The sequence below is a fragment of the Lates calcarifer genome, linkage group LG19 (assembly GCF_001640805.2).
Source record: "Lates calcarifer isolate ASB-BC8 linkage group LG19, TLL_Latcal_v3, whole genome shotgun sequence".
In the NCBI taxonomy this organism is placed as follows: domain Eukaryota; kingdom Metazoa; phylum Chordata; class Actinopteri; family Centropomidae; genus Lates; species Lates calcarifer.
This window is the reverse complement of record NC_066851.1, coordinates 4828032-4843110: the sequence shown is the minus strand read 5'-3', so window position 1 is coordinate 4843110 and position 15079 is coordinate 4828032. Positions and strand designations below refer to the sequence as shown.

General features: G+C 40.6%; 1 protein-coding gene across 1 annotated transcript; it reads right to left on the bottom strand.

Moving 5' to 3' along the window:
* Positions 1-301: 301 nt before the first annotated feature.
* Positions 302-14398, bottom strand: wdr43 (WD repeat domain 43). The gene is given in 19 exon segments (XM_018695198.1): positions 302-1394; positions 1548-1606; positions 3540-3609; positions 5066-5179; positions 5961-6024; positions 6252-6283; positions 6436-6522; positions 6819-6923; positions 6925-6969; positions 7318-7443; positions 7607-7693; positions 7912-8071; positions 8615-8679; positions 9058-9160; positions 9289-9407; positions 9613-9733; positions 12429-12550; positions 13103-13237; positions 14139-14398. Coding segments are annotated over 19 exon segments (1962 nt in total). The 5' UTR covers positions 14346-14398; the 3' UTR covers positions 302-1253.
* Between the last annotated feature and the right edge of the window lie 681 nt (positions 14399-15079).

Genomic DNA, 15079 nt, shown 5'->3' with positions numbered 1-15079 from the left:
TCCATACCTTTGCAAAAATGGACATTCCTGTCTGGATATTTTGCCATTAGGTTTCTTAACTGATTTTTCTGGAAAATGTACAATATGACTATATGAAGTAACACTCCATGTCAAACAACCTCATCCATCCATTGCCTGCTCTTGGCCTGAACCCATCAAATCTTTTTACCCAACTGTCTGGAAACACTTAAAATATGCCCATGACTTCAACAGATAAAAATATCACTTTAGTTGTTGCTATGCCTACATCAGGCAAATTTTTAAAACGCAGCACTTCCCACCCCCCACCACACACAGTAAGCCATTTTAAAAACCCGTTTATTCACCTATTTGAGCAAAGTTCACATTTTTTTCTCAGTCGCTCCTGTGATTATGGGTTCAAGGCAGTGGACATCACGACATGCCCAAAAACTAAACGCACAAACAGAACACAGTTAAAACAAGAGGGCTGCAACAAATCTGGAAATAAGAATAAAAAAAAAAAAAATAACAGGAGACTTTACAGGAGTTCATTTAATCCCAATGATTTCTGGGGGATAGTTGTAGAGGGAAGAGCTCATACAAACACTTCACTGTACATACAGATTTACATTGTGTGGGGACATGATGTATAATCTTGCCTGGCAAGCCCACTTCCAGATCAAGCAGCTCTCTGTACAACAAATAGCCAGGGGCCCTGCATCCCAGCTCTACACCTGAGCTGTGTTTGCATGTGTGGGCTCTGCTGAGCAGTGAGAAGCGTTCCAGATGACCTACAGAGTAGTTAAGAGTAAACCAATTACAGACAGAGTTGCCGTCTCATCTACTGTTAAGCTGAACAAACAATATACTCTAATACTATTTATTACATAAGGACATAAAATTTGGAATGCAGACTGCAGTGTAGGCGAACTGGAACACCACCCAATGATCTTTTCAGTCATTTTCGATGCACACTATAAAGGCTATAGAGCTGGGATGCAGACTGACAAAGCAGGAGGAAAACTTGCATCAGTTTCATTTAGCAGAATGTTTTGCCCTCCTCCTTAAATGTTGCATCTGTTCCTCAGACGGGGAGCATATGACATCACCAACCTTGCGGCTGAATCGAGTTGTGACGAAGCAGGGGGCCGAACTGCCCATGGTTCAACATGTGTCCCTTGATTTTGTAAAACCATACTTTGTTCTGATAATAAAATCAAAAGCATGAAAATAAAATGAAAGTATATATAACTCTCTCAGGTCCATTTTATGTGATTGGCATTTTTCCTCATTCATTCTTCTTCGCTCTCGTTCTCATGCTCCATGTCTTCCTCTCCGTTAGCTTTGGATTCTGTTCTGCTGTCTGGATCCTCACCCTCCTCATCGTCTTCCTCCATTGTCTCCTCCACCACCTCCTCCTCCTCTTCCCAATTCTGCAAAAATGAATACGTCAGTGCTCAACTTAGAAATGGACAGTCAGAAATGGTGTGTATACTTGCACTAATTTACTGTAGTAACACTACTAATCTACTAGTTAGCCACTTCCTCCACATCATCTGGCATCTTTCTGACTGCACCATACTTACATCAGAGTCATCATCAGGAAGACCTTCATCACCAGAGGCCTCGTCTTCATCAGATGATTCTGTGAGGGGCAAGTGAAGAAAAACAAATCCATCAGCTAATGCAGCAAAACTCTTACATTAATATCTGCACCACCTCTCTCCACACACAAACACACACACAAAATGCATTGAGGGGGAGAAAAGGAGGGAAAGGCCTTGCATCTCAGTACCATAGCTGAGCCATTTGGTTATGACAATACTGGCAGTGTGCTGCAGGAAGGGGGAATGTCAATATGATTTGCTGTGGCTATCTGCCCATTAGGTCAGCCAGTCACCATCTGCTGCTATCACAATGACCGGTGGACTTTGATACAGATATTACTGAAAATTCTTCTATTGTATGTCATACCTTCAAATATCTTTAAATGCTGCAGAACAGGAAAATTAGGTGTGTGAGTGCCTTGTCAAGAATAAAAAGACTAAGAATTATATTATGAAAGGGGACGTAGTTTTCTGATGCAAACGGGTCCAGGGTGGAGGACTTTTTTCTCCAGCTAAAATGAGAAATTATGTGACGTAAGCTTACAAACATTAAAAGGCCATTTTACCAACAATACACGCTGGGTAACATGATGAGCTTGCACACAGTGCCAGGAATACAAAGTGGAAGATGAAACAGGTCAACTTGAGAGCCTAACCATTATTACAACATGTACCCATCAATTCAATGGGTGAAATCATTTCGAGTGAGGGGCGAGTTGTTTTTAGAAGTGTTGCTGCATGTTGGGAAAAAGCAGCTTTTATATAACAAATTGACAACGTGTACAATTTTGAAACTGGCAGCCCTATTATCTGCATCTCCCCTGGGTGACTGCAGTACATTTATAGAGGGCCAAATCTTATCCTGCATTCTGAAAGACATTTCTGCAGCTGCTTTAATTACACCAGCTCATGCTATTGAATTGTTAATTAATGTGTAATTAATGTTACTCATACAGGAAACGACCAGTGCAATTAGAGAGCACAAGTATTGTTTGCAACTGAGCGATCAATTCATAACACCCATTCTAACTCGACGGCCTTCAACACAACCTGACCAAACTATGATTCACTAGTATGACAGCTCTGAAGCTTCCTGTCACATTCCCATGTTGGACCCACAATAAGCCACAGGACTTTAACAACCCCCTGGCTCATCAGCTCCCTTTATCAGCTTTTTAAAAAACATGAACCTTCACATCCTGGACCACTGACAGGGGTGCTGGAACTCAAGGCGCAGCTTAATTATTTCATGAAAGCCAATTTTCTACATGGTTCAATAAAGCGTTTTCTACAGTACGGTAATGAGAAATGAGAGTGAACAGAGTGGGGCCTTGTTGTTCCGCTCAAAGGGGAGGATCTGAACGCTGCCGGTCAGGTTGCCAGGCAACAGGAGTCATGTTTGCGTGCGGTGCATCGCCAAGAGTGGCTGCATGATGGCCAACACTGCCTTCATAAAACTTATCCAATTCAGCGCAGTCTCTGTGAAGAGTTCCAAATGAGTTCAGGTGAATTGACAAGCTAATGAATTCAAGTCAAAATAATGAGAAACAATATTCTGGTGGGGCAGTGATTTTCTCATAGTGTCAGTGTGACCTGTTGCACTACAGCATGTTTAGGGAGTCACTACAGTCCATCATGTGCAACGGATGAGTTGAAAGCTAAAACAAGATCGTTTTATTCCTGTCAGCTGCCACTCATGCTGAGGCATCAGTGAGACGTGAACAAAGACCAAGGTTAAGATGCTACACATGTGATTTGAATTTGGCTTCAGGAATTAACAGTGATGTCACCAGGGAGGAAGATTTTAATGAACAAGGGCAAATCAAACAACTCAGAAAGCATGAAAAGTACAATGGGAGAAAAACAGCATGTTTAAAATATTCCCATGTTTGAATAACTCTGTTTATAATCAGTCAGTCAAGGGTTAGCGGTACTTAACATAAGGGAGGACACTACAAGAACAACACTTACCCTCTTCATACACCAGCTTAGCTGTGTGGTCAACATCTGTGACTGTGGTACTGCTGTCACTTGTCGCCACCTAGTGGTAAAGAGGAGGATAGGAATTAAAGATCCAATCACAGATTTGGATGTGCTTTTTAAATTCTTAAGTTGCTTGTTAATTAAATACATCTTCACATTAAAAAGGAGGTGTGTGACACAATACAGAGTCCTGTTTAATTTTACAAGCACACATGACCTTGAAATCTCAGTTTACTCACTGAATGTAAGATTTGTACTACTACAACAGCAAGAGCAAACACGGGTCTGCTGGAATGTTTTTCATGTTTCGTCAGCCCAATCCTCAGGCTACTGATCCAATTAGGGGGTATAAGTTTACATGACACCTTTATTGGATTGGTTGATAAAAGATGATGTGGAGCAAAAACTTTGATGTGCATGAATTCTCTCTCAGAGAAGGGTAAATAAAGATACTGTAAAGTCACATCCTGGCCAGAGATTCCAGCAAACAGACTGGAGTACAAATAAATGGCAATTCCGTTTTAATTTTAGAATGAAGCATCACATTCATGCAGCTCTGTAGGGTGCAGCTGGTTGAAATGATTCTCAAACTGTGTTGGGGCAATTTACATCTGTGACTGAACAAATTGTCACACACAGGCTATCTGACCTGACGAGGATGCAAAGTGTTCACAAGCAGGCTAGCTTCTCCTCAAGGTCAGGAGTATCAACTTTGCATTTTCAAGGCCGATCATCATACTTGACCTTGTAAAATCTGTTCAAGCATCGTTGCCTGAACCGATTTGTGACGCTGATGTCAAGAACGTAGCTAGAATCTGACAGAGAATCTCATTCATTTCATGTGCAGAACGCTTCATCCAAGACAATGCACAAAGAACTTTCTCCACAAGGTCACAAGTGTCAACTTTGCATTTTTGTAACTGATAATGGTCCTTGTAGGATAGGTGTGCCTGAGGACTAGTTTAAACTCAAGGTTAAAAATGAATAAAAGTAGTAGACTGACATATTTATTCAGTTTTTTAAAAGCTGAGTTAAAATAAACCTTGTGCAGTCAGTCAAGAATAAGTCCAAATGTACCACAAACATTTTCTATAAACAATCATATTTGGTATTCAACACACATTTCTTGCAGCAGTAGATTTGCACATAGGAACTCACTCCACTCTACTGGTGAATCTATACTGAACCAACTGTACAAACAAATACATTAACTTTAATGTGAATTTGCAATGACAGTTATGATACTTTATGCTCTTCCATAGTCACAACAAGGCCAGCCACAGTAAGCCACAAGTGATGTTTTGGGTCTCACACATTTCACAGCTGAATTTCAAACAACGCTGGGTAACATTCTGTACGTTATGGTACTAATGGTGTCTACAACATCATCAGGAAGGACATCTAAGAAATCCCTACCATCCACTTCATACCTCTAACACTGCAGAGTCAGGCCTGTTGAAAAAAACTGAAAGGAAAAAATACTGTAGATATTTTCTATACACAATGATACCCACCTGTGTCATTAGGAGATACAGTTTCCCATGCAGCTTTGTTAGCTTGTGGAACATCTTCACTCTGCTTTCAATCATGTGATAAAGCACTCCCAGCTGGGTAACCAGGTCTGGCAGCTGTTGGATATACAGCTGGATCAGTTGAAGGTAAAAACATTTCAGCAGCAGAAAACATACAAACAAGACAGCACCTGATGATGTGGAAGATTCTACCATGGCCTTATCTCACCAGTTTACTACTGCTTGCATATAGTATGTACATTCAACTAACCACCAGACTTCACTGAACATCTAAATGGGTGGATTGTGGCAACGGTTACATAGAGGGTTATGGGGAAATGTCACAAAAAAAGTTAGGTTTTCTCTTGTGAAGATCAATAACAGCAGATGTTCTGTCTGTATGTATGAGCTCACAGGTCACAGAATGTGTCATTTGTAGATTAAAATGTTAGTTGGTGATGGTGCTATGGTAAAAGTCACAAAAATCAATAATTTTCTCCCTCTTTGAAGCATCAATGTGTGTAATGAGTGGATATTCAGCTGCTGGTTGGGGAAATATTTTGGTGGCAGTCACACAATCGAACAGACGGTTGGAGGCAATCATACAATCTCTGCTGTGTGGTGGAGGTAATGGCTGTAGATCCAAATAAGATTAAATATGAATGTCGACAAAGGGGGAAGATATGCACAGAAGGGTGCTGAGTTTGTTTGTATGCTTGTGTTATTTAAATTCCTGTGTGCGGTGCTTAGGGGTAATCACAATATGCAGTTTGGATCATGGAGAGCCTAAAGTGTCTGTACAGATGGCAGCACAGCACAGTTCAAACAAGCATTAACAAACTAGCGGCTTCATATCAACAGTACAGGCAAATTTGTGATGTTGCTGAAGTGGACTCACCGATGCCAGGTATGACGTGTGATGCATGAGGACAGCCTTGAGCCACCGTACCATTAGAACTGCCCTGTAGGAAGGAACAAATGTATGTGCTGTCAAGTGGGAAACTCGCTTCCTGGCTGTATATATATATATATATATATATATATATATATGTATATATGTATATATTTCACCAGGCACACTGTTCTAATACTGGAAAAACAAACATCAGTACCTGCATTAGATCGTTTTTAATGTGTACAAACACTGAACTTAAGTCAATCAAAGTGTATGTGTGAAGCTTTCACTTACGTAAAAGGGTGCCCTTGGAGCCTCTTTGTGATCTACAAAAGAGGAAGTAAAGGGCTGATTAAAAACTGCAATAAACAAGAGTTATTAACTTTGCTTTGAAATCCTGATAGTGTGACAAAAGATCTGGACAGTCTGGTGTCTCAAAAACAAACCACAACAACAACGAAAGGAAATTGACACTCACCTCTTCCACCAACGGTAAAACAGCAGGGAGGGGTAACCGAGCAACAGTTTTCTTTATTACCACCTCTTTACGAGTCTGGAATACTTTCTGTTTCAGAAAAAGGAAAAAAATAACGTTGTGAGGATTTGACAAATTTAAAGCAGGGGTTCGTGTTCGTACCTAGATGAGAGGAAAAGAAAGATGTTCTGGAGACTGAACAGAAAATTTCACACCGAAATCAATTGAAGTTTGGTTGCTATTTGGTTGGTATTACATTTTCCTTTAACTTTATGAATAGGAAATAAGCAGAATGTTTGGGCAAAATAAACTAAAGAACTTCACTTAGATGAAAAAACAAACTGAATGTTTGATTTCAGATATCAGACTCAGAGAAGAGAACTTACATTTAGGATGTTGGCATCGTTGCTCTCCAGGCCCTGCACCAGAAGCACAGCAAAATTGTCTGTCTGTAAAGTGGCCGTCCCTTTAGGAGCTCCCTTCTCGGTGGAGACCGTAGATCAGATCGATTTCACCTAGTCGCTCTGCTATCGACATCTAGAAGAAAAGAGTTATTTTAAAGTAAACAAGAATTGACTTAGATTTATTCACATGCTAAACTTATCCATCAGGTTTCTAATGTGCATTTCAGGGAAGATATGAAGTGAATAAAAACATTAGGTGCTCAGTCAAAACAGTGTCCCTCTGATCACATACCATCCTACCAACAACATCTACTGTCTGATTAGGTTTGGTGTGTGACTAATCCTTGCACCAGCACTGTAGTACAAACTTTAGAGCATTGCTCATAAAGTTGTTTGGAGTCTGAGCCAAAAAGCTATGAATGACAAACAGAAAGATGCAGTGAGCCAATGTTTGGTGCATCACCATCAACAATATTCTCACCTCTTTGGTGTCTGTGTCTTTTTTCCTCTTCTCTGATCCCTGTGACATTCCCTTAACTGGGGCTTGGTGGCCAGGAAGCCCTGGGACCAACACTCTGCTCTTGGTGCTGACAATTGGGGTTTTCACCTGTAACAGGCAACACATTTCATATTTCTAACTTCAGTTATAGTTTGAATTTATCTGAAGTGGTCACGGACCTGCAAATAATACCCTGTAAGATCTAAAGGACCCGTCCTGACCACCTTGGTCTTCTTGATTTATATTCAGGAAATGAAGACCTGATTGTTACCTTGGAAACGGCGGTTTCCATGGAAATGGACAAGTTGGTCTGAACATCCCGGGTCAAACACACATGCCTCTCTGCTGTGTTGATCTCCTGCAAAGATGGAAGGAAGGAGGGACGCAGGTGAATCCAGAGTATGTCCAATGTACAGGTGACAAGCACATTTCGGATTTAGACGTCCAAATGACTCATTATGACTTGGTGTACACAGTTTTTGGATGTTTGTACAAGCACGCATTTTACCAGCACTGCTGCTGGAAAAACTCTAGCACACTGCTCATATGTGTTCTCTCAGCCTCCACTGTACTCACCACTCTCTCCATCACAGGCTGTAGGTGGTTGCCATAGGCAAGCAGTACATTCCTAGTATCAGCTCCGAGGGCTGCTGCCAGCAGGGGGATTGGCACTGGGGAGTCCTTTGTGTCTGACATCTGCACTGAACACAAGGGCGACAAGGGCTTCTTACAGGGCCTGTGGGGACAGATGTTTAGACAGAGTATGAGCATGGGAAGTGTACAATATTGATTAAAAAGTCCTTGGCAAGATTAAATATGCAACAACAACAGGATTCCACATGACACATAATATTTAGAATTACTGCGCTGGGTAGAGATAAATATTTCTCATCAGAATGAGTGTCATCAGTTGGTAGTGCAGTGCCCCCTTGCAGCCATTAGGGGGCAAACACACCAACTATGAGTGAACTAATGAAAATTACTTTCAGGATCCACAGAGGTGCACTGGATCTAAAAATATATCTGTATTAACTGTGCAATATAGAGCTCAGCTGTAACAGAAGAGCACTGCACCTTTTCAGCTGCGATGCTGCAGCTAAATTAAGTCAAATTTTAGTGTAAAGTATGGGCACAGAAGAGAGAGCAAAAATCAAAACTCAAGAGTGGAAAACAAACTGTCTCTTTAAGAGTAGAATGAAATTGCTTTTCTCAAATGAATCATACAGCCCTCTGCTGGCATATGTTGCTTAGTGCAGTGTTCATTGTTTTAATGGCTTACCCATTTAAAAAGTGCTCAAAGAGGTGTAACTGCCCATCCTTACACACGACACTCAGCCTCACCGCCTGTGTAAGACAAAACACCACACACAAACATTTGCACACTGTTATCAGGTAATATGAAACAGAATTGCACCACAATGTCGTCCCTCCATGAGAGAATGCTTAAATTCAATGTTCTTTCCAAATAAATGGCTGTATACCACAGTGACAAGCAGTTGTGTGGTCATTTCCACAGAATAATGGTGCCCAAATTGGGTTCAACAATGTCAGGACAGTTTTCTATCCAACCTGTACCTTTTGTTAAAAGTTGCTATTATTTGATGTTATTTGCACATGTCAACACAAAATGCAGTTGTTCAATTCACATGGTGTAACATTTCAGCACATCTACAGGCAAAGTTACACTCCCAGAATACATTAAGAATAAGTCTCCTCTCTTACCTCTTCTTTGCTGTTGGATGTGACAAGATCGATGTGTCGTGGCTCGTCTGTCAGTGTGAAGGACACCACTGAGTTCTTGTCCTTTCCATCTTGTCGTACTTGCCTACGGAGAGACAAGTTCATATCAGTACCACAATACCAACATCGTGGCTGCGTCATCAAAACCAGGCAAATAACAGCAGAACATTTTACATAACGTGTAATGACCAATAAACCGAGATGAGCACTTACCATACACTGAGCAGTCGATCATGTGCAGCACCAGACAGGAAATAGAGGCCATTGCTGTCAGGAGGTCGCGTGGTGGCAAAGCGCAGGGTCGTCACAGCTGTGGAGTGGCCTGTGAATTTCTGCAGAGATGATAAAAAAACAACAACAAAGAGCAGGACAGTTGAGTAAATTCAGCTCTAAAGATCAGAGCCATGTTTGACTGTTTTGAAGTGTTCACCGTTTCTCTTCTAAAATATGTTCATCAAAACAGAAGCTATTAGTTAACCTTGGTCTAATGTGTCAGTACATTTAAATGTAAAATAGCTGATTAAACAACACACTCACCCTGTAAACCTCCTTGGTGTCCAAGTCCCACATCTTGATTACCTGCCCAGCTGAAAGCAGCAGTTTGCCATCGTGGCTCACGCACAAACTGGTGACTGCTGCACGGTCTGCCTTCCACTTACTGTGTCAACAATGAAGAGACAATGACAATGGTTGGTGCATGTTTATCCATTTTGGATGCATTTCTATTGGACTCTCTATCTTTTCTTGTTGACATTGTTCAACAGGACCAGGGGCATCAGCAGTATCTGCTTTATTCTCCATTACCATCAGGTCCAAGTAGCACTTCCTGTGTTTTCTATCACAGTATTTTTCATATTTTAGTGAAGAGCCTGAAATTTTACAGCTACATTAAACAGAGTACTATTTACTGTTGCTCTCCACCTGATAGCAGCAGGAAATGTACAAAACACTCACCAAAACCATTTTGTGGACCACAAATGGGCTTTAGTGAGGATTCATGGTGACATTAAAGGTCATGATTGTACTCACTGACTGTGCCCCCACTATATCAGTCAGCAGAGAAACAGTCTTCCTGATGATGATCACAGTGATACTAAATGCATGATGGGGCAGCCTTCATTGATCTGACTTGGTGGTGTATTTCAGTGCTTGCAAGTTAAGAGTCAAGTCCTGACATCACTGCTATGCTGTCTACTTAAGAGTGTCAAGTTGCTTCCACATTCCAATTTCAAACTACCAATGTTTTTTCTACATGTTGATAAGAGACTGTTTTAGCAAGATGTTAAAATGCCATTTAAATGCTGCAACATACACTACTCTTTAACACAGCCTTTTAAATGTGGGAATATTGCACTGCTTTTTCAGCCTGGCCATTCTGTATAAAGGGAATGTGGACACCATTCGCCTCACCTTTAAGCCGGCACGGGAGGTAGTCAAAAAGGCAAATTGATGTCTGTATAAAAGGGGGAGCTGGCACAGTTCGACCGACGATGCTCCGTTACATGTCACAGCTTTGATTTTGTAATGCCAGGCATCGCCACAATCACGGGCGGCACTATGCCGGCTTCATGTGGTTCTGTGTAAACAACCAAAGGCAGCATATTCGAAGGAATTCTTAACGCCACCAGTGCACAATCTCTGTGTAAAAGGGGCCCTATATTGAGGTGACTGCAAACACCTTGAGAGGTGACAGTTTGACACTGTGTGAGTATAAAAGTCAGTCAGAAATCTTGTGTTAAAAAATAAGTGCATTTGATCAATGGCCTATGTCATTTCATTCTGGAGAACAGACTTAATGAAAATGTCTCCCAAAGCCAGTCTGTTATTTTCCTGGAAGCACTGTCACCTACTGCTCAAACAACTATGCAAACTCTTTGATTATTTTTCTCCTGCACTTCAAATGGATTTAGGATTTTTCTTGACAGTGGACTTCACTGAAGCAATCTTTAATAGATTTGCTTATAGGTCTGGAATGATTGCCTTTATTGAACACATACTTTTACTGCTAAGTCTGGTGAGAGGCAGACTGAGGTTGGTCTTTACAGACATGACGTGTTTATACCTTCCAGTGCTCACACAAATGCCTTTTCCATTTTTGTAGATTACCAATGACAGATTATGTTACATCACATGAATGAAAAGGACATCTGCCAGTCAATCTAAAACAGGCATTTTCTATGTTTGTAGAAAAACTCTGGAAACCTATATTTATGAATGGGTGAAATGCAGAGCAACAGAAATAACTACAAAGTAGCCAGCAGTTTCATTTAATATCCAAAATTGATAGTGAGTACAGTTAACAGAGATAGCTTATGATTAAAAACATGGACTATGTCTATAAAGTGCTGCTGTTGACTGAATACTGTATTTAGACTTTTGATGTTGGTCCTGTTCTAAAACTTTTATATCTGTGTGATTGGTGGAGAGATTTAGTGTTTCATACATACAAAGATCACACATTTCAGAAGTGAGCTGACCATTTGCTGCATTAAGCTATCTGATCCAGCTCAGCAGGTGGCTGGTCAATCACACTGTACATTTACTATTTTCTAAGTATTTAGAGCAGCATGTGGCAGTGTTGTTGCTCAGAATTCTTGCAAGTGGTAAAACTTGAGGCAATCAGCTCAGTCGGTCAAAGTCACTGCTGCCACCAAAGGCATTCAATAATTTGTATTGATCTGAAGTTAGTTTAAAAATAGCAAAGTAAAAAAAAACAAGCTACAAAAGTTGAAAACATATAGCTACCAGGCTTCCTGACTGCCACTTTTACTGGTTACACTGACAAAAGTAACTGGCAAAGGGTCGAACCAAAATGAGAGCTGGCTGATGTGTGGGTAATGGGTACGGTGGTTGTAAAGACACATCTCTCTGCAACCCTGCTGTACCACTGTGAGAGGACTGTGTGTTGTTGTAGCTTTGTAAGCCCAACAGTGGAGAAAATGACAATGAAGTATGAAAGAGGCATAAGGTGATGTGTTTCTGCTAACAATGCTCTACACAAGAACATAAAACCACATACATCACAGTCTGAGAGACTGACCAGAAAACACCTTTACACTTTCATATGGACAAAGTGGTTTGAAGTGTAATAAACTGAAACATAAGTTTCCTCGCCATTTCATCTAGGTCTGTAGTACAGTCTACAGCTTTCTCTCTCTGTACAGTTATTTATCCTTGAAAGAAAAAAACATTACAACATCCCATTTAGCATAACAATGTGACTCATAGCTGATGTGTTTTCTTCAGACGGTTGTGGACATAAATCTTGTTCCAAAATCTAACAGAAGATTCCTTTTCAATTTGATTTTTTAAAACATATCTTCACATCTTCACATACATAAGTAGATACTGACCTTCGCATCTTGCCTGTCTGCAGGTCCCATTCAATAATGTTAGTATCATCTGAGCCGCTGTATAATAAACTATCTTCAGGGTGCCACTGAACACAGTTCACTCCTCCACTATGGCCTCCATCCTGGCAGAGAAAGAAAATTACATGGTTAGTATTGGTTAACAAATTGTGCTATTATTCAACAGTGAAGCCTTTAAGGGTCCACACTATTGACAATGTATCACTATAGGTCATTGCTGAACAGTCTAAGGTTTCCACTAGGAAATATGTTAGTGTAAGTACTTGTATGTCAGAGGTGTTGACTGAACTCAATAGTCATTTCAGAGGCTGTAGTTTGTTGTGCTGCTGACTTCCATTTTTGAAACCAGTAACTACAGCCTCAGTGATGAACATTTTTAGCAACAGCTGAATATGTTAAGTTACATAAAGCTAGAATGTATATTAGAAGCTCAGTGAAATTATATGGGTGTGATAAAGCTTGAGATTTCTTACTTTGACATACAAATTCATTTGCAAATTACAGGTTCTCTGCACACTATGAAAATATTCAAGCAGCTGTACAATTGAACCTTTCCCATTTAAAAACTGACTGACAGATATAATGTGCTTATCAATCCACTTCTGTAAAATATGTTATAAAATATATCACAATACACAAATCTATGTCAAACTCACCAGGGTACAGTGCAGTGCTCCCTTTGCTGTACTGTAGATGAGCACAGTGCCCGCTGCTGTGCCCATCGCCAACAGGTCTGGCTTCTCCTCCACCTGCACCGCCTCCGATTTCCTCTTCTTCCTCTGAGGCCCCTCCTGAAACACAGCACACTTGTAATGTTAACCCTACCTAAACATTATGAATAATGACATAAGTATGACCATGCTTATTCTCTTCTTGAAAGATATATCTTTAACTCTTTGCACATTAATACTTGCTGGTTTGAATTCTGTACCAGCATATGTGCAGCTGATAACAGCAAAAACTGAGTTTAACGGACACTCACCAATTCTAAAGATAATTAAAAATTAACTTAACTGAACAAACGTAAGTAATGCGCATTTATAATGTAAAATATCATGGACACGGTAAACACGTCCCATCCAGTGCTAAAATGCGCAATCACGATTACATTCATTAATTTTTTTGTCAGAAACTAAAACCCTTGACTGGTGTTGGAATGATTATTAAGTGACACTAAATACACTGAGGCGAAACTTTTTGAACCTCTTCTTCCAAGAGTGTCATGGTGGCACACGCTTCTGGGGCTTTAGTAAGCTAATGCTAACTTAAATAATGAGTTTATTAGCAGCCCCAACGGTCCAAAGTAAATAAAAAAAGAATTGGTCAGATCAATGTACTTAAGATACATATTCTTTTCAGTCAGTTCATCCTGAAATGCCAAGTTTAGACACTGTCCATGCATTCGTGAACTACCATGTGGGACTAACATGTGCGTCCTGCGCAGCTGTTGAAAGCTAGCTAACGGCTAACGTGGCTCCCCTGCTAACCCAGTCTGTGTCAGATACATGAAAGCGTCTGCATTAACGCACAGTCGAGGTTTTCAAGCTTTCTGAGCACATTACTTTGTGAATAGTGACATTTTTGTTCTTTTAACGTGCGCACTTCTGACTGAAACTCTCTCACAGACAGCTTGTTCAGGCCTTGCTAGCTTACGTAGCTAACAGCAGGGAATTCCTCATAAGCCTCACGTACCTTGACTGTCCGGCATGGTCCCCAGGCTATGCAGGTACAAGTGGCACTCAAATGGGCTGAAGGCACGTATTCTTGGTGAAGTGTTTTACTATCTGTGTTCCAAATGCGAAGTCTGCCATCCTGGGCACACAGTGCTAAATACTGTCGTGATTTAGGTGAAAAAACGCAGGGTAGCTGCAGCGGAGAACTGCCAGCATCAGCCGCCATTTCTGAAGCGCTGCTTGCGTCTGCGTGCCTCGTTTACACCAACCACGTGTGGCACTCTGATGACATGCGCGTTAGCACGTCAGGAGCACCGCCCTCCCATTGGCTGCTGCCACACAACAAGCTGGTTGATTCATGCTGCCTTCACTCTTCCTCGTAACAGCCGATTTTACTGCATCAGAAGTTGTAAATATTACACATTACAGTCGATGCATTCAACATACTTTCGATTGAATGTAAAACTGACAAAATAACTGACGGCTCAACTCGTATTCCAATTTATTTGATCAGTAACAATAAATAATATAATTTGTGTGTATTAATTTCTGCATCAAATAGAGGTGCGCCCTGAACGACGTTTACAACGATTTACAGTACATGAACAGCAAGCAAGCTAATCAAACTGTCGTTTGAGGATCTGTTTTGATGTAAAATATCCCCCTATTCTGATTTCACATAATATTATTAACCATCTGTATCTAGTCTGAACATGCTCTGTGGTTCTGGTGTTACTAGACCATATACTGACTTTACAGGCTCTCTAGAATCTCCTCGATTTCCAAAACCCAGGAAGCAGTACAAATGTAAATAAAACTACAGAAAACTTTAAATATATTTAATATTTACATAACCGGGTATAAGTCAGGAATGACCACTAAAGATAGATTCAATACACTGCCTATTTCAACTTGGCTAAAGGCAATATCACCCTCTGCTGGTAGACTTAAATTACTACA